The sequence below is a fragment of the Poromitra crassiceps genome (genome assembly GCF_964638095.1).
Source record: "Poromitra crassiceps genome assembly, chromosome: 19".
In the NCBI taxonomy this organism is placed as follows: Eukaryota; Metazoa; Chordata; class Actinopteri; order Beryciformes; family Melamphaidae; genus Poromitra; species Poromitra crassiceps.
In genome coordinates, this window is record NC_139646.1 from 28,352,534 (window position 1) to 28,379,475 (window position 26,942).

The 26,942-nt window shown below is 44.2% G+C and overlaps 1 protein-coding gene across 1 annotated transcript; it reads right to left on the bottom strand.

The window, feature by feature from the left end:
- Nucleotides 1–9,206: 9,206 nt before the first annotated feature.
- On the bottom strand, nucleotides 9,207–26,910 carry LOC310794020 (myosin-11-like; the record flags this gene model as incomplete). The annotated part of the gene is made up of 29 exons (XM_083655888.1): nucleotides 9,207–9,348; nucleotides 10,685–10,857; nucleotides 11,116–11,224; nucleotides 12,719–12,927; nucleotides 13,395–13,518; nucleotides 13,635–13,723; nucleotides 13,810–13,938; nucleotides 14,360–14,521; nucleotides 14,654–14,866; nucleotides 16,018–16,230; nucleotides 16,529–16,777; nucleotides 17,071–17,223; nucleotides 17,367–17,471; nucleotides 17,583–17,789; nucleotides 18,148–18,292; nucleotides 18,955–19,167; nucleotides 19,400–19,571; nucleotides 19,823–19,946; nucleotides 20,069–20,206; nucleotides 20,381–20,587; nucleotides 20,743–20,874; nucleotides 21,073–21,181; nucleotides 21,865–22,025; nucleotides 22,126–22,195; nucleotides 22,646–22,767; nucleotides 23,133–23,326; nucleotides 23,753–23,867; nucleotides 25,742–25,915; nucleotides 26,893–26,910. The coding sequence occupies 29 exons, from the start codon at nucleotides 26,908–26,910 to the stop codon at nucleotides 9,207–9,209; spliced, it is 4,371 nt and encodes a 1,456-aa protein (XP_083512014.1).
- Nucleotides 26,911–26,942: the final 32 nt, after the last annotated feature.

Below are 26,942 nucleotides of genomic sequence, written 5' to 3' on the forward strand. Positions count from 1 at the left end.
GTGGCTGGCGACCCACCCCAGATATCTTTGCACAGCTCGAAGAAAATGTACACAACTCGGCCGTAACCGCTCCGTCGTTGTGCGGCTACAGCCTGTCTGAATTTCCCCCGGATCGCCTTAAGTTTTGACGCCACCTGATGTTTGGAAATCTCGGCTTTGTCGTGGGGGAAGCTGGTGCCTTCCTCATCTCGTGCAGGATATAGGTTGATGAACTCTGACAAAATGTCTGCATACTTCGTCTGCACGGTCTCCCAATCTACACCCTCATGCTCTTTGGTGGTTTTGTAGGCCCGACTTGTGCGTAGCAACAACTCGACCTCTTCCTCCGTCCAAACAAAGTAGTCGGACTTGCTTTTAGCTTTCGCCATTCTGTTCAATGTTTACCGCTGCTGTGAGAGAAATGTTTTGAAAGGAAGTTGCGGAAGTATTTATAGGCTGACCCGGCACTCCAAGTTTTGGAGCGACGAGCAATGCCCCGTTGACCATCACACTGCCACCTAGCGACCTGGCATGTACATTACAGCGTTTTAAAAATTCGACAGCGCTCATGTAAACGGGGGAGAAGCCCGAGAAGGTGTGAAGGAAAAGGTGTGAAGGAAACGCTATTGTGTCGTTTCTTACAGAAACTGTCCTCGTGTAAAGGGCCCCTTATTAACATTTCAACAAAACAAAACAAGTCAGGTCACTAATCCCCAGACAAAATCACACAACAATAGGCTATATGTGCAGCAAACCTGTAACCAGAGAAGTCAAGTCACTAATGCTCGTCTTCCTCTTCTTCCTGCGTACTGAAACCACCAAAGTCCTCATCTTCAGTGTCGGAAACGAACAGGTTCAGGGTGGCTTCGTCAACCACTCTCCTCTCTCCTTCATTGTCACTCAAAACCAACGAACTCCTCTTCATCTATAGCTGTGTTTCCATTACAGTTTTTCGCAAAAGAATTGCGATATTTCTACAACTTCGACAATGTACAATTGCGACTTGTAGGCGTTTCCATTGAAGTTGCGTTTGAGTGATTCCCCGTTGCAGCAGCTGCCACAGTGATTACGCACGGGGATCTGCCCCATATCCCGTCCCCTGCATGCTCAAATCCAACCAATGGTCAATGGAAATCCCAACATGAAGTTACAATGCATATAAACGAGCCTGATTATCAATTCAAAAGAAAATGAGTCGCAAAATGTTGCTGGCTGCGTGAATGCAGTCAGCGCGACAGGCAGAGGAAAAAAGGTAGCCTAATAGCCTACAACTGGTCCGATTTAGAGATGGAGGGGGGAAAAGGCTGATTTGGTTCTATAATTGCACCTGAAACGTGTGCAATGTATTAGCCTACTCACAGTCACTGTATTCACTTCAGACAGCACCACCGCACCAGTGTGTGCTTTTCATCCTCTCATCTCGCCGCTGTGCCAAATGCGCGCACACAGGCAGCCTGCTGTCACCATGGACCGATTTCTGCCATTAAACATTATCTAATTTGCCCGGCTACGCTTTTGCACAACACTCGTCTTTCTGCTAGGTAGCGTTGCTTCAAAGTTTTCCACTTGCTGCGGAGGTTTTGACACGGCTATCGAACCTTACTTACCAAACTTATTTTCCGCTCCTTTTCCAAGGGATAATATGGGTCACATGACGTGCAAATGCGAAAAATGTGTTTCCATTACACTTTTGCGATAAACTGCTATATCGACACGTCTGAAAAACCACCTCATGATCATCTACTGCTCGTTCTCATGCTGTCGAGAACGAGCAAAGCTTTTTTTTGGTGAAAGAATCCTCCAGGGCGCTTCTTGTTAACAGTCCGAGTGAGTGGCAGGTCGAACGTCAAAGGCACTTCATCCATATTTATGATCTGCTCCGGTTCGATGGAATATTCCTTGATCTTCCTTTGTGTGAATTCGCCGAAGTTTGTGATTTTCTCCTGGTAGTCGGGGGAGGGAGTTGATGGGCTTGTGGCCGTTTGCTTACCGTAATTACCATATGTAAGTGGTCACGCACAGAGGGGATTGTCGGGAAAGAGATGGCTGTTTGAGGAAGCTCCCATTTACCGTATTACCGTAACATTTCAACAAAACAACATAACACAACACCACCGTTGTTTATTTTTACAGTGCACACAGTGTCCGCGGTGTGGTGAAAAGAGGGCAAGAGAGGAAATTAAAACAGAAGTGGATTTATAGTTAGAAAGAGTGCTAAAAAAGAGAGATTTTTTTTTTTTTTTTTTTTTTTTTCTGAAAAAATCCATAGATAAGACGCACCGTTATATAAGCCGCAGGGGCCAAAAAACGGGAAAAAAGCCGCGGCTTATAGTCCGGAATTTACGGTAGTAAGGCTGATCCGTGAGCGGCTTCTGGGATGCGAGTCGGGGTCTTAATTGGCCTCGGCTGGGTCTACTGGGCGAGGGTGTATGATGTTGACAGACCCGAAACACCTTACGACCCCAGATAACATCACTGATGACGCGTCCCAGCGCATGCGGCAGTAGTGTATTTGAGAATATGAATACATGTATTTTATGTATTATTGTAATTTAAATATTAATCAGAGGAAACAAGGTGATGAAATTTAGAATGACAAGAAAAAATACGCGTTCATATGCCTGTGCAATAGGCTAAGTAGGCCTAAATAACTGTTATACGGTTTGCAATTGTAACGTTTAATATAATGAAGTAAGATCTCACACATAACCTTTTGATTCTATATGCTGCCATCTGCCATCTCATGCTTGTTTATTGAATGATTGTTTTGCACCTGCTGCTCACGTTATGAACAAATTAATGCTTAGATGACCCTTATATCCTCAGCAGAAACTAACTGACTGCAGAGTCATTTTAATAAAGTATGAATGTTAGTTAGCTGTCCAGCAAACACTCCACTAATCGCCTATCTAGTTATAGTAATAATGCTTGTAAGTAGCCTACTTCCCCCCGCAGCATTGTGACATTGAATGAAAGTATAGGCTATATTAGGCTCGTTTGAGATGACTTCTGGCTCGCCTGGGAAGCAGGCGAGAGCAGCCGAGTGCAGTCAGTCAATCAGAGGCAGAGAGGGGCGGGTCATGCCTTCGCCTAGCCTTCGCCATCATGGGAAAAAAATCTTGCCTCCTGGAATGTCAATGAGGGGAGTGAGACCGCGCATAATACACCAATCTATGTGTCACACAGTAAACAACCTGAGACCCAGTAGTGCCTCTTGCCTCCTGAGTGTCACCACACACACACACACACACACACACACACACACACACCAGAAGTAACACAACGCAGTCGTAACGCACGGGTTACAATGACATAGGCGTAGCCTACTTAATTAATAGTCATTCATATATGAATCAGTCTGTTCATCAAACATGCCTTTCATTAGCTGATGATGCCGTAATCGGCCTCCGTGCTCAACTTACACATCCCCACCACATTTTGGGGCTGTTTTAACTTACAGGGGTGTAGTGCCCGTAGAACGCGGGGGAACGGCGTTCCCATACTTATCCAAGGGGTGTTTTGTGTGTGTCAGTGTGTGTGTGCATGTCGAGCCAATAAAACGAGTGAAACTTGGCAACCTTATATCAGCCATATTCACTCTCTTCCTTCCTCTCTGTCTGCTCTCCTTAACATGACAACCTTCCTCTCTCACAGCATCAACTCACGGCTTGAAGAAAGAAGGAAACATTCCACCTTAACTATATTTAAGGTGGGCTGAATGATTCACACAGCATCAACTCACGGCTTGAAGAAAGAAGGAAACATTCCACCTTAACTATATTTAAGGTGGGCTGAATGATTCACACAGCATCAACTCGTGGCTTGAAGGAAAAGGAAACATTCCACCTTAACTAGCTACAGCGTGGGGGAAACCTGTTTAATAAAAGCTATACTGAAACAGCTAGGCTACTTGCTTTTTCAGCATCAATATATATATTTTTCCCCCAGTACCTCACTTTAACAAGTAAAGATGAAAAAGGCAGCCAAACATCCTTTCATTTTTCGGACCAGCTGCTAAAAAGGTACGTTTACAAGTGTAACTACGAACCTGGGATCTCTGGCTCAGACCCCATACACTGTGCAACACTTAACCACTCGAGCTAAAGGGCCAGCCCGATAGCCCGAGTGTAACCTCGGGCTATCCAGGACTGGCTCACAGACTCATGTCTACTCCTCAACGCCAAAAAGACCGTCTGCATGGCTTTTTCCAAAAGATCTGTGGTTTTAGAGTCATCGAATGTGTTCCTGGGCGGGGAGGAACTTGAACTGGTGTCTGAGTTCAAATACCTCGGGGTAATGTTAGACTCTACCCTAACTTTCAAAAAACATGTAAAAAAGGTTGCTAACACAATTAAGTTCAACCTTCAAAACTTTAAACAAATCAGACCTTATCTGACAGTAGGGGCCGCCAAATCTTATCTCCAATGTATGATACTATCACATATTGAGTACTGCTTCACAAACTGGTCTTGCACAGGAGTAACGATCCTCAAACCCATTGAACAGTTATATAAAAGTGCACTGAAGGTTTTTGACAGAAAACCCTACTCATATCACCACTGTAACATCCTCAGTAAGTATCATTTTCTAAGTTTTGTCAACTTTAAAGTTTTTAAACAGGTTGGTATTGTCTATAAGACCTTACATGGACTTTGCCCGCCCCCCCTGAGGGAATTCATAAAACGGAAGCCTGACACAGGACTCAACACTCGGGCTTTCGCCAGAGGGGACTGTGTAGTACCACACCGGACAACTGCCTTCGGCAAAAACACCCTCTCAGTCCAGGGCTGCCAAATCTGGAATTCGCTACCTCAAACTATAAGAAACTGTCTGTCATTCCCATCTTTCAAACACAACGTAAAAAAATTGATTTTAAATAGCCAAATCTGCGACCATGTGTAAATTGCACTGTAGTGCTCTTGTTTTGCTTGCTCTGTTATGTTTCTTGTTTTTGTTTTGTCTTGTTTTATTAACCTAGTTTAGTTCATTTTGGTTTACTTTAGTTCTGATTCGTTTTGGTTTTGTTATTGCTCATGTTGTTTTTTGTATTGTTCTGTTTAGTTCTGTCCTGGTGCTGCCTCTGTCGTTTTTCTGTCTCTCTGTGGGGACTACGGATGTAATTTAGCATTCTTGCTAACTCCGGCTTATTTACGTTGCCTTGTGTAATGTTCATGAATATGCACTGTCCCGTCCAAATAAACAAATAAAGTAAGTAAGTAAGTCACCAGGCTCTTCTCGGCGAGAAAGAGCCTGGCTGCCGCCCACAATTGATTTTGTCACCCTACTGGTTCCAGCCTAGAGCCCGCCCTAGACCGGATGGCAGCGTTTCTAGCTCGTCAACTTTCACGTTAACTTGACAATTTGACCCAAGTATCAGAACGGCAAACAACAAAACAAAAGATGGACGTACCGAAGTTCTTTTAGAAACATTGCGGATTCACAATCTCACATATTTTTAAGCCAATACAGAAGCTTTGCATCAGACAATTAATCGAGGGAAGAGACATCAAGCTAACAGCAACACAGATGTTTTTTGGCGCACTGCCTTCCGGTGTTCATTCTGGTTCCGTGGTTTACGCCCCATGACAAAAAGCGGGGTGGAAGGTGCCCAGACTAGCCCGAGTGGGAGTGAAGCCGCGCATCTCTGAGCCCTTACACAAGCAGAAACAATGTTAAAAGCATGTTTCTTTTCAACACGGTTGAATCAAAAGTTAGCGTTAATCACCCCATTGCAATTTGCATCACCAGAATTCGGCACAAAATTCTAAAAATGCCGGCCGCCGTGTCAAATGATGATAACTGCCTTGTGCAACTTGTGTGATCGCTGGTTGAGAGATTATTTAGCTGTTTGTGTTGAAACTGACCTGTGCAGGTGTTCCCCATATAGGTGCGTTCCCCCACTTCTCTAGATAGCAATACACGACGGCAGGTAAAAACCGCCGAGACTTGCCTCACCCTCCATAAAGCTAGGAGAGAGAGAGAGACCCCAGGCCTCGGGGTCACCTGTAGCCGGATTTTAAGCACCAAAATCGGCGTACATGAGCCAAGAGAGCCCCAAGCATGGACGTCACCTCGATGTGGATTTGCATCAAAGTCGGTCCCCATGAGCCAGGACACACCCACTGGCCTGGAGATCACGTCTACTCAGACAATTATATCATTTAACAGTTTAAGTTTCCGTATAAATCATTACAATATCGCTCCCGTGAAGTGGGGATGCATTTGGGGGTGCAAAACTCGGCCGGCCGTGGTTGCCGGGGACAGGGAGGGAGAGCACAGCGCAGCGGCTGCTTCTCTGTCCATTATTTTTTAAACGTGCGAAAAATACGGACTTGTGCAAAATAACGTCAAAAACTATCCATATTCTTGGGTACATTCAGTTTAGCAAGCTAGATTAGTTTAGCTAGCTAAGTGAGTTCAACACAACAAGCTAATGCCATTAGTTTCAAACGAGTTGAGCGTCTGCTCCGTAACGGCAAGACTGATGTAGGCTACATCAAAGCAAAGCAAAGATGGCTGTTGTGTGTAATCAAACTCACCTCGGGGTACTGCTTGACTGGTCGTCGTCTCCACAGTGGCTCTTTGAAAACGTTGGCGGACATTGCTCAGTGATGATATTCTAACGATGCGATGGTTGCTCTGTGCGACTGCTCTATGCGACTCCCTGGTGGTCAATGACTGTTCAAGGCTCTAACATGTTAACTTAACTCACGCGGTGAGCCAATCAGAGACCGACCCGTTAAATTCGAAATGATGCCGGGAAAATCCCCTACCCACGGGTTGCCAGATTGGCGGGATTTCCGCCCAATTAGGTTGGTTTGGGGTGCATTGTGCATGGGGGAAATGGGCTAAGCCTTGGGCGGGTTTACAGGGCAACTTGTTCCCATATCTGCATTTGTTTTTGGGCGGTTTTGTGTGCGTTTTGGTGCAGGTACTCTTGGGTTTTTTAACTAGTTTTCAAAAGCCAAACCACTGAGAGAGAGCAACTGATGTGATGGTCTTTGAAGACTCCGTCCTGTCCATAATGTAGTTAACTTTAGACCTATCAATAGTGGTTGGTTGCTGTTTTTGAACTCTGTTACAGTATGTTTTATTGTTTTTATGTTGAAAACTGTATTTCCCATGTTTGGCTGTCAGCGGTTCTGGTCACGTTTTCATTGTGACATCATCATTGATGTCATAAATCAAACATGAGTGACATCATCAGTGATGTCATAACTGTTTCCGATTGTGACATCATTCTTCATTGTGTCATCATCAGTGATATCATAAATCAATTGTGACATCTGTGATGTCATAAATCAATAGACATGAGTGACATCAGTGATGTGATAACTCTGGTGTGATAACTCTTTCTCTACGTCACAATGTGACATCAGTGATGTCATAAAGCCATAACATGTTGCGCCCATCATGGGCCATGGCACATCGTCCTTAAAGTCTCCACCCTAGAAATCGAGAATGATGTGATGATGTCATAATAATGTCCATCATCACACACTTAGTCCCTTCATCGTTCGTTCGTTTCTGATTGCTGTGGGTCTTTGCTGAGACCTTTTCCATCACCAATGTTGTAGTGGGGAAGACATGAAAAGAAAACTAATAGCAATAATAGATTTTAACAGAGGTCAAAGATAAGCACAGTTCATAGTATATTTCTGTAGGTATATAGGGCCTATATTGTAATACCACTTGTCCTGCCATTTAGTATGAGATTAGATGTTATGAATGGGGAATTATCTTGAGAACGATTAACATTTATATATTTTTCTGCTTAACCTCAAGTTCTCACCACTGCCCTCCAGTGGCTCCATAAGCAGACCTTCCAGTATGAATCTAAATATCAGCTAACAGCAGTTACCAGAGTATCCTGCAATTTTCTTCGAAGCAGTCGTGGGTAGGATTTAAGTGGCAGATTATACATTTGAAAAGAATTGAGGACCTGCTTCTCTTTCCTGCTGCACTTCTCATGAGCTACTGTACTTGTAACCCATGACCACTGTGTATTCAGGTGTGGTATGCAACACCTCTGCAACTACTTCTGTGTTTGGACTTAAAACTGTATGTGCCTGAGGTACTGTACCTATCTTTTATTCTTTTGGTTGGCAGTCAATTTTGTATTGAACTTAGCAGATAAAAAAATAATGTTATGTTTCTATAAATTGTGAACAAACATTAAAAGGGATAAAAAAAAAAACATCACTTTTTTCAGTCTTTTATTTATTGTGCAGGTGGTTCAACAATTAATAATATGGTAGATACAAATGGTGTCATGTAAACATCAATTGATTACATACAAAAGTAGAACGAGAGAATACACTTGTTTAGGGTGACCAGGGTCTTTTTAAACAAATGTAAATCTGGACATGGAAACAATAGAAAATGGATGTGCCTTGGGAGTGCTGCACAGTACCACATACTGGCATATAGCTTGTGATTACTTGTAAGAAAAACCCTAAACCCCATCCAACCACGCATTTCAGTCATTACTGCATTTGAGTATAGGTAATTCAACATCTGGTCACAAGAAAGGTGCAAATAATATAAAAATGGTGACTTAAAAAAGTTGCAGCTAAATATATTGTATTTTTCTCATTGCTGTCTTAATTTGACAGGTTTATAAATATTATTAATCATAAACACTGTATGGTGGTTTTCACTGTCTGAACCAATGACAAAAGTGAGCAGTTGCTCCACACTTGATGCTGCAACTCTTCAATGTGTATTAATTAGTATTTTAAAAGCCTTATATTTGGACTACACACATTTGTAGCTGAGTACACTCGATAATGGTACAAACAGCAGCACTGACTGGAAGCAGTTTGGGTGTAGAAACCTCTTTCTATTAATCCAATCTGATAAACCACGTCAATGCTGTTCTGAAACGCTAACAGCAGTCACAGGCGATAGGACGAGAGTCACTGATGATAGAAAAGAAATAGATCTATAGATTTACATAACGTCTCTGCTTTAAATGTTCTAAAGTGACTTATTGTGGAGATACCTGACTTTGCTGACAGTGGTAGAAGGCATATAATTAGACGCACCTATTTGTGGGTACAAAACCTTTCACAGGGAAGTATCGGCCATTCAGTGCAGTAAAAAAAAAGAACAGCAAATCACACCAAACAAAACAGCACCAAAACAGCGGACCTAGTTGATATCGATGTGTCAAGGAAAAGGTGCTCTGAAACGGACGATAGATCGGTACACTACTGGAATTGTTGTTACTCCGTGGCCTTGGTTCCGTTGAAGTCGCCCTGCGCGTCCGCCTCCTCCTCTGAGGCATCATCGACCACCCCCCTCCGGCCGCCGCCCCCTCCTCCCATACGCCGAGGTGTGCTGCTGAAGGAGGGCTCATTCCCACGCCTGAAATGCCACAGAGACAAACACGAGACCCACAGGACGCAGAGGCACAAATACAAACACAAAAAACATATGGCCACAGTGAGAACAGTGGTTTCAAAAGAGATTTATTTTATAATATTCATGAGATGACTGACAATGAGAGAAGCTCCTTCTCATCTCAGAAGCACTACTTTTTCTTATGCCGAAACCCTGCTTTCGTGGTTGGATTAACAAAGTTTCTCCCTCCATGGCTCCCCCATATATAGGGGCTTCACGCCTATATATAGGGGCTCCGCCCCTAGCCGCGGAGGGAGAAACTTATTGTTACCCCAACCCTGAAAGCAGGGTTTTCGGCATGAGAAAAAGTTGTGGTTCTAAAATGAGGAGAAGGAGCTTCTCTCATTGAGAGTAATCTCACACCTATCATTCATAAAACCACGGTTATATTCATAACCTTAAGTTTATGAGTCGGTGAAGTTTTGCTTGAAAACCACTCAAGTGATTCACACGACTCATGACAATCTGTGAAATACAGGATGTAGAGGTTGTGCTATTGTTACAGGTTAAGCACGGCGGTTATCCTTCTAACTCATTTGACTCCTGGCCCAGGAAAATGAGTTTGGTTTATGGCAACTAAACCAAGCACAGAGAAAAATATGGTCACCAGTTGGAAATTGCTGTAATCATAATGTAAGCACATTTGTGCAGCTTTTCCTCTCTACCTAACGTTTTTTTTTCCCAAACAAATTCACTGGCAGTGGATGAACCATATTTCCCTCTGTTAGGCTTAGAGAAATGAGAGAATCAAGACAGTGCATGAGGGATTGAAAAGTCATGGCAGGTTGTTAAGCGATGGAGATGGGGTAACTAGACGCAGAGGTACCTGCTGTGTTACTCCTTGGGTTCAGGGTTGCCTCTGTAATAGAGATGGACATGGTTGTTTCGCTTGTGCTCAGAATGCCTGGTTACAGTAAATTAACTGTAAACTACATCAACACATGCTTCAGTTTGCTTACAAACATGAAGAGTGCTACAGTGGATGCTGCTCTTTAACACTCCTAGGTGAGGTGAGCACAGTGATCCCAACAATTTGCTTTGTGTGAAAAGATGTGTCCATGGTAAAATATCCATATTTAACACATGCACATATGTACCTAGATAACACACAATATAGCCAATGCTTTGTAACATTATAGTGAATATCAATATTTATTTTTGCACTATTTTTCTAAAGATGGCATATTAAGTGTTTGTGGCCTTTTGTCTTTCACTGGAATAAAAAACACACTCCACTAGCCTGAGATAATAGATTGATTGATGAGGAGGGAGAGAGAGATGCTTTGAGCCGTTGTTTTACCTGAGTTTGCTCTTGAGCGTGTTGACCTCGCGGCTCATGGCGTCGTTGGCCTCGGTGGCTTCATCCAGCTCCCGCTGCAGCTTCCTGCGGGCGGCCGTGGCGCGTTGGGACTCTTCCTCCGATTCCTCCAGCTGCCGCTTCAGCTGCTTCATGCGAGCGGTGGACTTGTCCGCCTAAGGACAGTGGGAATATACATGTATAGTAATCTCAATGTTTCATGTATTTTGTACCATGACGGCATCATGCGGGCCATTAAAATAGTCTTAATTAAAATCATTACTATTGTCTACTTCTGTATCACGTCCGTTTACCATTAAAATACATATAAATATATATATAAAATGTAATAGTGTGTTGTACATACATACTGTATAAGCTCATGCATGTGTATGTTATGTTTGTTGGTGGGTGGGTGAGTTTACTGAACATACCTGGTCCTTGTACTGCTCTGCTTGTTTCCTCTCGTCTTCCACCTGCATCATCACGTCCTTTAGCTTCTTGTCCTTCTGACGCATGCCCTTGGCGCTTGCCTGCTTCTCCCTGAATGAAGACAGGCAAAGAGTCCAATGTGGGATTAGTATTAGGCCACAGCTATGCCGTTTTACGTGCGATCGGGCTGAAACTTTCAGGAAGTGTAAAGAGCACGGGTAACCTGACAGACAGATCTTTTAATTAGGTAATGCCCTAATTACCTAATGATGATGTGATGTCATAAGTGATGTCATCAGCAACGATGTCATCAGCAATTATGTCATCAGTGATGTCATCCTTCCTGGCTCAGGCTATAAGTTCAGTCATCAGTGATGATGTCTTATGTGATGATGTCATCAGTGATGTCATCCATGATTATGTCATCAGTGATGTCATAGTGCTGCATATCGTCGGTGTCGGGCCAGGACCTCGAATGTCACTTTTTTCACTTTCTTACTTTTTGTCATGAATCAATGCCATTGGTCACCCTTCACGTCTCTGTGTGGTTTTTAACAAATGCAACCAATGGAAAAGCATTAAAACGAGCTTGTGAGTAAATCTCGTAATGCCATTCGCCCTCAATCTGTCAGTCAAACCTCGAAATCCCCCCCCTACCTCATGTGTACCCCCCCACGCAGGACACTAAACCCGGAAAAGACACACGGCAGACGCGCTGTGTATTTCTCATATCGTTTTGACTCATCCTGGCTTCCTCTGACGTTAATATATCAATCAAATGTTTTCCAGTTATTCCTAGGCTGCAAACTTGTTTTAACATGCAAATCGGAGTGCTTTCTGACGAGAATAAAGTAACGTTAACGTTACGTTATGTCAGACTATTCCTCACCCCATGCGAAAGCCCCAAATCGGCCATGAGAGGCGAGGGGCAATCCTGCTGCTCCTGCGCGCGCGCCCGCGGCCTGGAGCTTGGGGGCTCGTGCATGAGGATGCGGCTGCCTCCCGCTTGACTGGCCATGAGAAAGCGCTTCCAAGTCGGACTGATAATATAAACAACATCATTTGAGCTTATCCAGGTCAGATATTTATAAAGTAATGACACATTCAGCGGGAAACTAACTATAATTAAGACATGTGCCAACTTTGACGACATTTGGTTCAGTAGTTTAAGAGCAAACAGGTTTTTTTTACTTCCTGAAAAGTTTCTGTTTTGGAGATTCGAGGTCCTGGAACGACAGCAGCGATATGTGAGCTGCGTATACGAGCTGCAGGGCGGGCGAGACCGTGCAGCGGCCGAGCCTAGGAGTCGAGCACACGTAGCGCGCGAGATGCCTAATTAATGTATAATATCAAATAGTGGAAATTGGATACAAGCACTATCTATAATAAACTATTATCTTAACTGAGCTATGAATATTTATGTATATCTATGGATTTCTTTGTATTGGTTTCAATAATATAGTCATTACTAGAGTCTATATAGCATCACATCTTGCCATCACAGTCAATTGCCGTGCGGAAGCCCGCCTTATTATAGTAGTGAGATATGACAAATGTCTATTTGAAAAACACTGGATTTGTTCTGAATGTTTCCATGGCCCTGACCTGTTCTCCTGCTCCAGCTGCTCCTCCAGCTGTGCCACCTTGGCCTCCAGGGCGGCGATGGAGGACTTGAACTTGGACTTGACCTGGTTCTCCATCTCTTGCAGCTTGGCCTTCAAGTCCTTGTTCTGGCGCTCCATCTGCTGCCGGGCACTCTCGTTCTTCTGGGAGGTGCTGCGCTCCGTCTGCAGCTCAATGTTCAGCTGGTCCACCTGCAGAGGGGAAGGGGGGGGGGGGGGGGGGGGGGGGGTAGAAAGGGAGGTGTGAGGGTAGATGTCAATATTCAGTCAGTTATGTTTTGCACTTGTGCTTTGGATGATCTTCGCGTGCCAATGAACTTCTTGATATGAAGGTAATGTATACGCATTCGTGTTCAATAATTGCTGTTGCTTTAAAGGGGCGGATAAGTCAAACACTGATCAATATTCTCGTTGAGACCTTTGCACTTTGTCAAGTAAAATCAAATTTATTTATATACTGTAACTTAATTGCAGTTACAGTCTCAAAGGGCTTCTCAACGACGCCCATATTTTGCAGAAACAAATGAACCCCCCCCCACACACACACACACACACACACACACACACACTCACACACACACACACACACACACACACACACTCTTGGTAGACTTTGTGAAACCTGACAGCTCTCAAGCAGCTGCTCCAGTCTCATTTACCTGCTGTGTGCTCTTCCTCAGCCTGTCGTTCACAATCTCCATGTTGCTCTGCTCCTCCTCCAGCTCCTCCTCTAGCTGGGAGATCTTAGCCTCCAGACGACGCTTCTCATCTGCCAAGGCCAACCTGCACACAAGCCACAGTCCCAATCAAACACACTCATCGTTTGTCCTCTGCATTCATTTCACTGTGGAGGCAATGCAGTGACGACTGCACTATGCAGAGTGAACATCTACACCCACTTTCCAGAGGAATTGCTGGCCAGTTCATCAGACAGCTCGTCTCTTTCGGCCTCTGCCTGCTTCCGCCCCCTCTCAGCGGCAGCCAGTTCCTAAGAACAGATTAGATTTGTTATCTCAGGCTTGTACTTTAAAATAGTCTGCCTTTTCTTTCTTTTGACAGTGATCAAACAGTTACCTCCTGTAGCTGCATGAGCTCAGCCTCCAGACTCTTGGCCTTCCTCTCACTCTCCTTTGCAGTAGACAGCACCTCCTCCCTGGCAGCGCGGGCATCTTCCATCTCCCTCTGGTAGTCCTTCATCTGGGCCTGGTGAGAGAGCGAGACAGAGACAGAGAGAGAGAGAGAGAGAGAGAGAGAGAGAGAGAGAGAGAGAGAGAGAGAAACAGACAGAAGCAGAGAATCACAATCAAATTTATTTTTTTACTTATGACAGAAACTTGACCTGATCGATAGTGCAGCATGTCATTCCATGAACATGAAAAATAACAAAATTCAAAAGTAAAGATGTTCATCTAAAACTAACTACAATACAAATAGAGAAAAGGTTAGACTGTACAATATTTAGCTGAATAAAATAGTAAAGGCACATGATCAAATTAGTCATAAGGAATCTACAATTCAGCATGGTGAACTGAATACCAAAGTATTCTTTTGTTTTTTAGTGTTACCTTTGTGCTGCAACTGCCACTATATTCCTACCAGTTCACTACAGTTCAGTCCCTCTCACCTGGAGCTTGCGGAGCTGCTTGATGGCTTCATCTCGTCCCTTATTGGCCGTCTCGATCTGTCCCTCGAGATCTTTCATGTCTGTCTCCAACTTCTTCTTGGATGCTGCCGCTAAGGTCCTCTGCTTACGTTCATCCTCCAACTCGGTCTCCAACTCGCGGACCTGCAGTTAATGTGCACATTCTATTCGATTCTCGATACAGCCGTTGAAACATTCTGCAATTGACGAATCGGATCATATACTTCTGTAAAGAAGACAATATTTTTTTAGCATGTGAAAAAGTGAATTATCTACCTGCTTGACGAGCTGTCTCTTCTTCTCCTCTCCCATCTCGTCGCGGCCCAGCAGGTCCCTCTCGAACTGAGCCTTGAGCGCCTGCATGTTGACCTCCAGGCGCAGCTTGGCATCCTCAGCTGCCTGCAGCTCGTCCTCCAGCTCCTCCAGCTGGGTCTTCATCTCCTCCACCTGCGCATCCAGGCCTCGTTTGGACTTCTCCAGCTCATGGACCTGGGAGTGGGCAAGGTGAAGATGACTGCTGCTCTGAAGGTGGTTAATGACATTTCTGTTGCACTTGACAAGAAGCAACATTGTGCTTCACTTTTTATTGATCTGTCTAAAGCCTTCAACACAGTTGACCATGATATTTTAAAAGTTAGACTTCTTAACCCGCGACTCTCGGTCTATGCTCTGATATTGTATCTGTCCACAAGGGGGTGCCAAGGCTCCACAAGGCTCTGTATTATGTCCACTTTATTCATTATTTATATAAATAATCTGGGTCAAAATGGGTCAGATGGTAATTTTCATTTTGATGCTGATGACACAGTTATATACTGCTGTGCGTCAACTCTTGTACAGGCCATTGAACACCTCCAAAATGCTTTTATTGTTGTCCAACACACAAATTAATGCTGTTCACTAACTCCAGAAACAGACCAGAAAAAAACAGACAAAATATTCATGTTTCAATGTTTCCCTAACATGCAAATGTTTTTAAATTACCTGGCTTGTTCTTTTTGCTGTAATTTTGTATTATGTGCTCTCTGTCTGTAATTATGTGTTTTTGATGCCTGTCTTGGCCAGGACTCCCTTGAAAAAGGGATTCTTAATCTCAATTGGACTTTCCTGGTTAAATAAAGGTTAAATAAAATCAAATAAAAACTGGATGATGTCCCCCCCCCCAAGATTTATTTTTGGCATTTTAATGCTTTATTTGACAGATAGTCAGAGAGAGACAGGAAGGCATGGGAGAGAGAGAGGGACAGAATCCAGTCTGCAGCAAATGACTGCAGACTGGATTCTAACCTGGGTCGCTGTGATAAGGACTGAGCCTTTATGGTACGCGGGACGCCCCGATGGTTACTAGTTTAACCAGGGGTGGAATCACTCAAACCAAACTTGCCATCCTGGACACATTTTAAAGATCAAGATGTGGTTTTCACCTTTTCCTCAGGATGTGCGGTGTTGAGGCTAAGATGAAGAGAGGTCCAGAGCTGAGGTATATTCATGAATTTGGGTGCTATGTTTTAATAAGAAATAAATAAATAAATCAAGGCCATCCATTTAATTAGTTGACATTTTCTCAATGCCACAAACGTTCAAGGCTTTTGAAGGCCTAGAAATCCTGTGTCTATAATACTTTCATTGGAATCACTCACATTCTTTCCCACATCATCCTTGGAGCTGACAAGGTCTTCCATCTCCATCCTCAGTGCCTTGTTGGCTCTCTCCAGCTCCTCCCTGGAATCCTGGGCCTCCTCTAACGCCCTCGCCAGGGACAGAGCCTTGGTCTCTTTCTCTCTGGCCTCGGCCTCGGCGCGGTCTCTTTCTTCTGCGTATTTACTGGAGATACTCTTCTCCTCTGCCAGCATCTGTACGAAAGACAAGATAGAGGACCATGGATCAATGATTTATGTTAGAATTAAGGAGTTCTGTTCCAATGTTTTGGGGTAATAATTATTACCTCAACTTCATCAATTAACATCTCTAAAATCCGAAAACAGGACTAAAATGTTACGTAAAGGATCCAGTATGTAGAAGTGTTAGCACAATTAAGGAACTTAGTTTTAGGCATTATTGATTAAAACCTACCGTAATCTGTTTTAATGTTGGGACAAAAATAATTTTGCAAGCGCAAAGTGTTTTCCCGATGTCCCTGATTCAACTAACCTGGTCAAACTTCTTCTGCTTCTTCTCCAGGTTTGACACATTCTGCCTCTGGTTATCCAGGTCCATCAGTATGTCCTCCAGCTCCTGCTGCAGCCGGTTCTTGGTCTTCTCCAGCTTGTCATAGGCAGAGGCCTTCTCCTCAAACTGGGTGTTGGCTGCCTCCAAATCCCTTTGCAGACGTTTCTTGCCCTCTTCCAGCAGCTCAATGTTGCCTGACATTTCCTCCAGCTTCTTCTTGGAATCCGACAGCTGTGGACAGAGAGAGGGACTTTGTTTACACCCTGACTGTGAAAAACAATGAAAGAAGGGATCTGGCCCTTGAGCTCAAGTAAATCTGCCTCAAATGTGATACAACCTTTCATGTTCGAAGGTCCATGTACTTGAGACCTCCTACTGCCATCTCTCAAAACCAAAAACAAACAAACAAAAACAAATAGAAATCTCTCTATTTTCTTATTCATTTCCCTCAGCATATTGTATTTAATATTCCACTATCTTCTAGAAGACCCCTGAGCTCAGTGACCCCAGCTGTAACTTCTGACCTGGATGTTGAGGGTGGAGACGTGTCTCTCCACGTTCCTCTTGGCCTCCATCTCCTCCTCCAGCTGCTCCTGCAGGCTGTTCTTGTCATCCTCCGCCTGCCGCAGCTTGGCGGAGAACTGCAGCTTCTGACGTGCCTCCTCAGCCAGCAGCTCCTATAGCAGCATGCCAAGGTCAAAGTTCAATATTTTAATTCCATCCTGCTGTCAGAGGGCACTATAGCACGTCACAATAAAGAGTCACAGGAAACGTTACATTTGGATTAACTGGGATTATGATGTGCGTTTCTTTCTGTTACCTGTGTGTCTTGGACTTGGGCGGTGAGACTAGAGATGTCTTTGCTCAGTTTGTTGTTCTTGCCCTCTGCTTCATTCAGCAGGTTAGTCACACTCTCCAGTTCAATCTGCAAGATGAGGGTTGGGGGAAAATGCATGGGCATTCATTTTTGTAGTAAAAACAAAAAAAGCATAATCTTTGCTTGCATGGACTGATATAACTGCTGATAGTCATTTACTGTGATCTTGCAGCAGCGCTCTCCCAGCTCCGCCTTCTGCTTCTCGCTGTCATTGAAGCGTGTCGTCACGTCGGTCAGCTGACCTTCCAGCTTCTTCTTCTTGTGCTCCACGTCTTGCTTGCCCTGGGTCAGCGAGCGCACCTCCACTGTCAGCTCTGACGTCTCCTTCTCCAGGGCTTGTTTAGCCTTCTCCAGGTTTGACTTCACCTGAGGGGAAGAGAGAAAGTAGCCATCAATATCCTAAGACATTTTACATGGACATTATCCCACAGACACTATCCCCCCCCCCCCCCCCCACTCCCCAATTATAAGTCACTTTAAAGGACTTTTACTTTGCGCTGCATACTACCACTAAGTCAAATTCCTCCTTTCTAATATGATTACTCACCATGGCTATGCAAATGAATCTTGATCTTGAAGGACAAAATACTGTGCAATACAAAGTTAAGCCCAGGGTTAACTTTAAAGCTAAAGATTTAAAGCCTAACAATTTGTTTGAAATGTGTCTTTCAGATGCAAGAAACAATATGAAAATAATAACAAATATGAAATGATGGATGCCTACTCGTTTGGACTGCTCCAGCTGCTCAGTGAGCTCCTCCACAGCCTGGGTTTGTTTCTGTCTCATCTCCTGGACCTGGGCCTCATGGATCCGGTTTTCATCGTCCATGGCTCTCTTCAGCAGCGTCACTTCCTGCTCTCGTTTGGCTCTGCAGGAAGAAAGGATGGCTTATGCAGGTTTTTACTGGACAAATATAAAAAGGGCTCTTATTTTTTAACCTAACACCTCTGCAGTAATATGGACATTCTGAGGACACAGGATTTTTTTTTTTTTTTTTTTTTTTACTATGTGTTAACTTGTAACCTTGAGCAATGCACTTCTTACTATTCGTTACTCATAAAGTTGGCCATGTAGGAATTTTAGATTATTCTACTATTCATTGTAAGTTACTCTGGAAGTGAGCATGCAATGCCGCGGTTTGGTTTATGTCCTTAGTTTGTATGTATAAGTTATTGACAGGTAGAAAATTATGAAATTAGATTTATGTTATGGATTGATAACTTTAAGAAAATGCTTTAATTTTGAAAAGCTTTACCTTTACCCTATAGTTGTAGGGAACTGTGGGGAAATAAAATGGCGTCGCAGGAAGCCAGCACAGCTTTCCAGCCACTGTTATAGTTCTATGCTCTTAACTTGGTAAGCTTAAAATAGACTCAATTCCTTTTGAATCAACTCCTTCATACTGCCACCTAAGTCTGCCTAAGTCTTTATTCATACATGGAAATAATCTTGTTGTTCCCTGCTGTGGCGTCTATCATGGCTACTAAGTAAACTCTATGGAACAAAGCCTTTCAGTCTTGTTTGGCCCACCTCAGCTCCTGCTGGGTGGCAGTGCTGTCCAGTGTGTCCTCCAGCTCAGACTTGAGGGCCTCCAGCTCCTCCCCGAGGTCCCGTTTGGTCTTCTCTGCCTTGTTCCTGGCTGCCCGCTCAGAGTCCAGGTCCTCCTGCAGGTCCGAGATGTGTCCCTCCAGCTCTCTGATCTTCTTCAAAGCGTTGTTCTTCTGGGCTGTCTCGTCTTCTAGCCTGAGGAGGAGAAGAATGGATCGAGAATGACAGTAAGTATGACAGTTGATTGTAGAGAGTTGAGAGTTGATGTTTACGTGTCGGTATACAGGTATACACCTCAGATACTAAAAAATGACCTAGAGCTGATTGGGTTTGTGGATTCAGAAGTAGGAAAGATGAAATCAGTAAATCGGGACGATTTGAGTAAGTAGACAGGAGATAAAACTATAAACAACAAATTAGACTTTACCTGGCCAAAGCATTCTGTAGCTCCTCCTCCTTTTTGGCGAGCTGGGCTTTGAGGTCAGCGATCTGGGCCTGCAGATCAGCTATCTGCTCCTGGAGGTCGTTAGACTCTGCCTCCAACTTACGCTTAGCCTTGTCCAGCTCCTGGCGACCCTTCTCCTCCTTCTTCAAGCGGACTAGAAGAGACAGCAGACAGATACAGACAGATGGCCTAAATATAATGCGAGAAGAATATCAGAGCCAGAAGCAATCAAGAATAACTGATAAAGTGAGGAATGTTTCAAGACAACGTCTGTTTTATAACAAAGCTCCAGATTTTTGTAGACAAAATATACGCCTGATTGTGATATTATTAACAAATGTGCTTAGTTTAACCAGGAGGGTTTTAAGCTTGTTAAATGCATGAACATTCATAAGAGATGATTACCCTCCAGTTCGGTGATCATGGACTCATGTTTGTTCTTGAGCTTGGTCAGGTTCTTAGACTTCTCCTCTTCCTCAGCCAGGTTAGTACTGAAGTCTGCAATCCTCTCCTCCATGAGCTTCCTCTCCTACAAAGTTACCATTGTTGTAGGTCATCCATTGATGATCATATACACCAGCTTTAGTCAGTGGCCAATCATAATAAAGTCCCTCTGATATATGCTGTACAGTATGCCCACGCTTACAGTACCTTCAGCAGCTTGTTGTTCTGGTCCTCCATCACCAGGACGTCGTCCTCCAGCTTTTTGATCTTGCCGTCACAGGCAACCCTCTCCAGCTGCAGCTTTTGACGGGCATCTTCCTCCTCTTCCAAATGTTCCTCCAAATCCTACAGGAAGAAGAGGATAACGCTGTTTCCTACTGCTATTTCATCAGATCATACATAACAGAGAATGAGCAGAAATAAACATTTTATATTTAACCTTGCAATTGCAGTTCCTCTCAAACTGAGTTTTATGTGTATTTTGGACATCTACAACCAACAAGAAACAGATAGCTAGACCTGCATCTGCTGCTGCATCTTCTTCTTGTCCACCAGCAGTGCCTGAGCACGGTCTTCCTCTTCCTCCAGCCTCGCCTCCATCTCATGCAGGATCTCCTCCAACTCCTGCTTCTTAGCCCCCAGACGAACCCTCATCTCCTCTGCCTCGGCGTACAGCTCTGTCTCTGCCTGAAGCTGCTCCTGCAGGGCATTTTTTTCTTCCAGAACCTGCAGCAGACAGACAGGTAAAGATGTAGCTTAGCTTCAGTAGATCAAGTCCTACTGCATTTGGGAATATGAAATGAGCACCCCAAAATAGCCCCAGATGACATCGGGGGAAAGAAAAAAACAAAGAAATTTGAAGAGCAGACTTGATCCTTTACCGTTGTGTGTTTCAATGTGATCTCCTTCAGTTCAGATTGAAACTTTACGGCAACATCTTTGGCTTGCTTCAACTCATCGTCCTTCAGACTCATTTCTTCCTCCTGACGGGTCACTTGCAGCAGAGGCTTGACCTGCAGTTCAGGAGGATGGACAATATACAATTTTTACAATGGAGGAAAGGCAACGTGAGGCTAAGTTCATATCTGTCAATGCGATATGGTCATTTGGCTTAATTATATATAATAATTTCTAAGACTACATAAAAAAATCTGAAGACAGCCTAAAATACGAAATTCTATTGTGTTTTCACTTGAAGTGCATTATCTGACCTTGGTGAAGAGCCTCCACCACTGCCAGTTCCTGAGTTTGAGGTAGGCAGCGCGGTTCCTCTGGATCACCTTCATGGCTGTCAGCTGCTGTTGCCTCTTAGCAAACGCCCTTTAAAAACACAACAGTAAAACCACCATCCCCACCCTGTCATGTATGATGTGAATAGAATGCACACATTTCTAATCCAATAGAGAAAGAGTACCGTACGAAAGAGTTGTGAAAGTCTTAGAAAGTATAGTGATCAATCAAAAGGGACCAATGTACTGTCTCAAAGAATATATATTTTGACGTGCTGAGCACTGCTCAGAGAGAGAATGGAGAGAGGGAGAGACTATTTGTGCACAATTGGCATGCGGCCTGTCTGTGCGGGCTGCAGAGCAGCATTGCAGCGTCTGTGTCGGTCAGCCCGGCGCCCACAACACACACACGCACACACACACACACACACACAAACACACACACAAACACACACATGCACACACACACACACACACACACACACACACAAACACACACACGCACGGGAGGCAATTCATGGTGATGGCCCGCTGTCGCTGATAGATGTGCGGCGGGGTGTAGCGAGAGAGAGCGAGAGAGAGCGATAAAGAAAGAAAGAAAGAAAGAAAGAAAGAAAGAAAGAAAGAAAGAAAGAAAGAAAGAAAGAAAGAAAGAAAGAAAGAAAGATGGTCTGCAGCAAGACTGTCAGTATTAAACCGGTCCGCGGTGCAAAAAAGGTTGGGGACCCCTGTATTAGAGGGCAGAGTAGGCATGAGGAGGCTGTGTATTCATACTTTCTGGCCAGGAAGCCTCTGGACTGGGACTGGAAGGCGATGATGACCACAGTGATCTTCAGATCTCGCTCCTCCTCCAGCTGGGCTAGCACTCCGGTGCGGAAGAAGATCTTACTCTGTCCAATCCTGTACAGGTTGGTGTCCAGGTCCAGATGCTTGATCTACACAGACAATGTATCAATAAGAAACAGGAGGTGTTGATGTAGGGTACGATTGCCTGCATGTGTATTTGTTTTTTGTGTGTGGAACACATCAGTTTACCATGAGGCAGCAGGCTTGTTTGCCATCCATGAAACCTTTGGGAATAGCATTAGCAGCCAGGATCTCATAACTGTGAAGGAAGAAGAGGAGACAGAGATTTTATTTTTTATTTTTTCGGATTTAGCCTGGTTTTCTCCCCAAATGTAATTGGCCAATTTCTCCTGCTGCCCAGGTCATTGCTCCACCCCCTTTGTCGATATGGGGAGAGACTAGCAGACTAGCACATGCTTCCTCCGATACATGTGAAGTTGCCAGTCGCTTCTTTTCACCTGATAGCGAGGAGTTTCACCAGCAGCATATAGTGCATGGGAGGATCACGCTACAGCACCCCCCACCCCGAAAAGGAGCCCCGACCAACCAGAGGAGGCGCTAGTGCAGCGACTAGGATCTGTCCGGCTTCCCACCCGCAGACACGGCCAATTTTGCCTGTATGGACGCCCGACCAAGCCGGAGTATCTTTTTGCACATCATGCACCACTTGCATTTTACAGGCTAATCCATCCCATCAGATCCCACTCACCGCTGTCGGAACTCCTGGAAGACAATTCGGTTGGGGAATCCCTGTCGGCAGATACGGATCCCCTCCAGCACACCGTTACACCTCAGCTGCTCCAGGACCAGATTGGCGTCCAGCTTCCCTGCCTGAGGGGAACAGGATCAGTGGGGGGGAAGTATGTTATGCCTTCAGGAATACATCGTAAGACAGTAGCAAATTTTGACACTGCCATGAGGCAACAGGTCAAAGTGCTGGAAGAGTTGTCAATACTGACTGAGAACATGGTATTTCCTCCAGAAACCATCATCATCATCACCGTCATTAAATGAATATACATAAAAATAACCTTTGATAGCCATCCAAAATAATTTTATCGAGTTATTTTATGAATATCAATGTGTCAAACAGACTGCAACTTGAAAGCAATGTTGCCACAAGCGATAATGAAGTGCGAATTGGATTAGACTAAATTGGATCAAGTGGAATCCAGTGTGACGGACAGCTTCTTTACCCTCTTCTCGTGGTTGGGGATGATGCATCTGACAAAGTTGGGCTGGGTGTTGTGCAGAGTGGTCATGAGTTTGGCCAGAGACTCCTTGTACAGCTGTCCCACGGTCCGGAACATTCCCTTCTTGGTCTTGGAGGCACTAGGCATGGAGCTGTCGGACATCTTGGCGATGGTCTCAAGGCCCACCACTCTATCCCCTGGGACACATAACAGAGCATTTACATGAATGGACAAAACAATGTCTTCAGTCATAACAGATCGTTGTGTTGAGTCGAGATGAAAGGTGTGAGTACAACCTATGTGTTTTGCTCAAATTATAACTTTATTATAACAAAATGAGATATCCACAAATATGTAAATTGAACACCTATTTTGCCAAAATTATTACAGTCATGTGTTATGGCAATATATTTCACTATTATTCAATAGGAAATAAAAACTTTAAGTGAGTATCATTGTGCTGAAAACTCTTGGAGTTGTTACATATTACAAGTTTGATACATTTTCCACAACAAAATTATATTCAACTGTTTTTCATCTATTTAACTAAATATTAAGGGTTATTTCACGTACATTTATTGGTGAGATTGGCAAATGCAAAAGCAGGTGAGCCTATATCTCACCGTCTTTCCACAGGTCTTGCATGAACAGGTTGGAGGAGTTGCTGAGCAGCGATGTGACGTTGTCATTCAGAGGGTCCATGTTCTTTGTCAGCCAAGCGGTGGCATTGTAGTCCACCTACAGCCAAAACCGCACAGATTAGATTAGAGCATTACTAAAAAAACAACAGCATTACACATTTCTAAAAAGATTCTTCCGGACATTTCAGAGATCCAAGTCATTTTGTTTCTAATCATGCCATTCAAACCAGCCAGTTTGAAAATGCAACAAGGAGATGATACCGAATTAGGCTATTGGGTGATAAGTGCCTCCTATTAACGTTGACGTATATGAATTACTTGTTCACGCATATCAATGAATTAAACGAGCAAACTCACGAACAGCGTTTAGTAGGCTACTCTCACTTTGATCAGCGAGGACAGCCTGACGCGGCGGTGGGAGAGGTGCTCTCCTCTCTCCACTGTCGTGGAGCGTGCATGTTGTCTGATAGGAGCGTGCATGTTGTCTGATAGGAGCGTGCATGTTGTCTGATAGGAGCGTGCATGTTGTCTGATAGGAGCGTGCATGTTGTCTGATAGGAGCGTGCATGTTGTCTGATAGGAGCGTGCATGTTGTCTGATAGGAGCGTGCATGTTGTCTGATAGGAGCATGCATGTTGTCTGATAGGAGTGTGCATGTTGTCTGATAGGAGCGTGCATGTTGTCTGATAGGAGCGTGCATGTTGTCTGATAGGAGCATGCATGTTGTCTGATAGGAGCGTGCATGTTGTCTGATAGGAGCGTGCATGTTGTCTGATAGGAGCGTGCATGTTGTCTGATAGGAGCATGCATGTTGTCTGATAGGAGTGTGCATGTTGTCTGATAGGAGCGTGCATGTTGTCTGATAGGAGCATGCATGTTGTCTGATAGGAGCGTGCATGTTGTCTGATAGGAGCATGCATGTTGTCTGATAGGAGTGTGCATGTTGTCTGATAGGAGCGTGCATGTTGTCTGATAGGAGCGTGCATGTTGTCTGATAGGAGCATGCATGTTGTCTGATAGGAGTGTGCATGTTGTCTGATAGGAGCGTGCATGTTGTCTGATAGGAGCGTGCATGTTGTCTGATAGGAGCGTGCATGTTGTCTGATAGGAGCGTGCATGTTGTCTGATAGGAGCGTGCATGTTGTCTGATAGGAGCGTGAATGTTGTCTGATAGGAGCGTGCATGTTGTCTGATAGGAGCATGCATGTTGTCTGATAGGAGCGTGCATGTTGTCTGATAGGAGCGTGCATGTTGTCTGATAGGAGCGTGCATGTTGTCTGATAGGAGCGTGCATGTTGTCTGATAGGAGCGTGCATGTTGTCTGATAGGAGCGTGCATGTTGTCTGATAGGAGCGTGCATGTTGTCTGATAGGAGCATGCATGTTGTCTGATAGGAGCGTGCATGTTGTCTGATAGGAGCGTGCATGTTGTCTGATAGGAGCGTGCATGTTGTCTGATAGGAGCGTGCATGTTGTCTGATAGGAGCGTGCATGTTGTCTGATAGGAGCGTGCATGTTGTCTGATAGGAGTGTGCATGTTGTCTGATAGGAGCATGCATGTTGATAGGAGCGTGCATGTTGTCTGTGTCCCAAGCTTGCCCAGAATGACGTGCGCCTGTTGAATACGGAAAAAATAGGCTATAGGCTCCCACTGCAAAGTTGATCTCTTATTGAGAACATTGGAATAAAGGTCGACTATAGAGCTATAAAGATTAGACTACTACAGGAATAAATGCATTTGAAACATTTATTTAGATCCAGAGCAGAGAATTGTAGCCTATATTCTGTTCCTTTCTACCTACCGCATCCCCCTCGATCCCCCCCCACTCTACTCAGGCAAAACACTGGTCATTTCCTTATGTTTAGAAACAAGGAGCCCCTATGTCTAGAAGGGTAAGACCGGTAAATACCCTTTATAGCCTGATTTACCGGGCATGTTCCAGACTTCATGTGTGGAAATGGCTATACTCACCTTCCCAGCATAGTGAAGCACAGAAAACTCAGTCTTGTCTTTGAGCTGTTTAGGCTTGGCAAATTTGACATGGTTGACATGGTTGTTCATGAGTTTGTCCACAAAGGACACATCTGTGGCTTTGGGGAACCAACACTCCTCATCCAGCAGGGCCAGGATGCCTGGAGGGTCTTTCTGCAGAAAATATGGAGTTATTACCAAGTGAGACTGTGTTACTGAGTGCATGACAGAGTTATTACCAAGTGAGACTGTGTTACTGAGTGCATGACAGTGTTATTACCAAGTGAGACTGTGTTACTGAGTGAGACTGTGTTACTGAGTGAGACTGTGTTATTACCAAGTGAGACTGTGTTACTGAGTGCATGACAGTGCTGATCTCAGTATTTACCTCATAATAACACAGCACACATTGTATTATATTACACTAATCTGTGCTGGGGCAAAGAGAGACTATGTGGGCTAAGCAGTAGGCTAGCTCGTAGCTCCGTTTGTGAAGCCAATGCGGAAGTAACCTAAACCTGCATTTCGAATGGCCTGCAGGGGGACTCTACTGGCTGCAAAAGAAGTCCAATTACATGGAAGTGAATGGGGAAATAACCATATTTCTAACTTGATTTATGGCCCCAGTAAACACTTTCCTAATGAGTTTATGGTCTCAATCACCAGTTTCAAGTCATCTTCAATACAGCATCATGTCAACGTGATGAAGGCCTGTGTACTGCAATGCATTGGTGTGTTTTTCATCTTTGCTACGCAATAGCAATACAATCGCCCCAGAAATCGTTGTGAATGGCCCGGAGTCTAGACGCTAGTGACTGGGAACTGAGAGAGCAGGTCACGTGGTGGCTGGGTTTACCTAGGCTAGGGTTTCCCCCCACCGTCTAGTCTCGTTTTTTTTTACTAGTTTTACTATTACCTATATGTCCTGCTGGCTTGGAATGAGAGTGGAGTCATAGCTGTTATCCTTATTTAATTATGATTATGCCTAAATTTTAATAAATCAATAAAATTCAATAGAGTATAACAAAATGCAAAAACGGCAGTCATACAGCTTTATTCATTTCCACAACGTTAGAATTAAAACACACACTCTTTTGAAAGGTTTTTTGAAACATTATGTATAAATTACAACATCACATGACAATGTTTACCGAGCCAGATGCATACATTCCCTGATATTAACAGAAATTATGAGGACCCC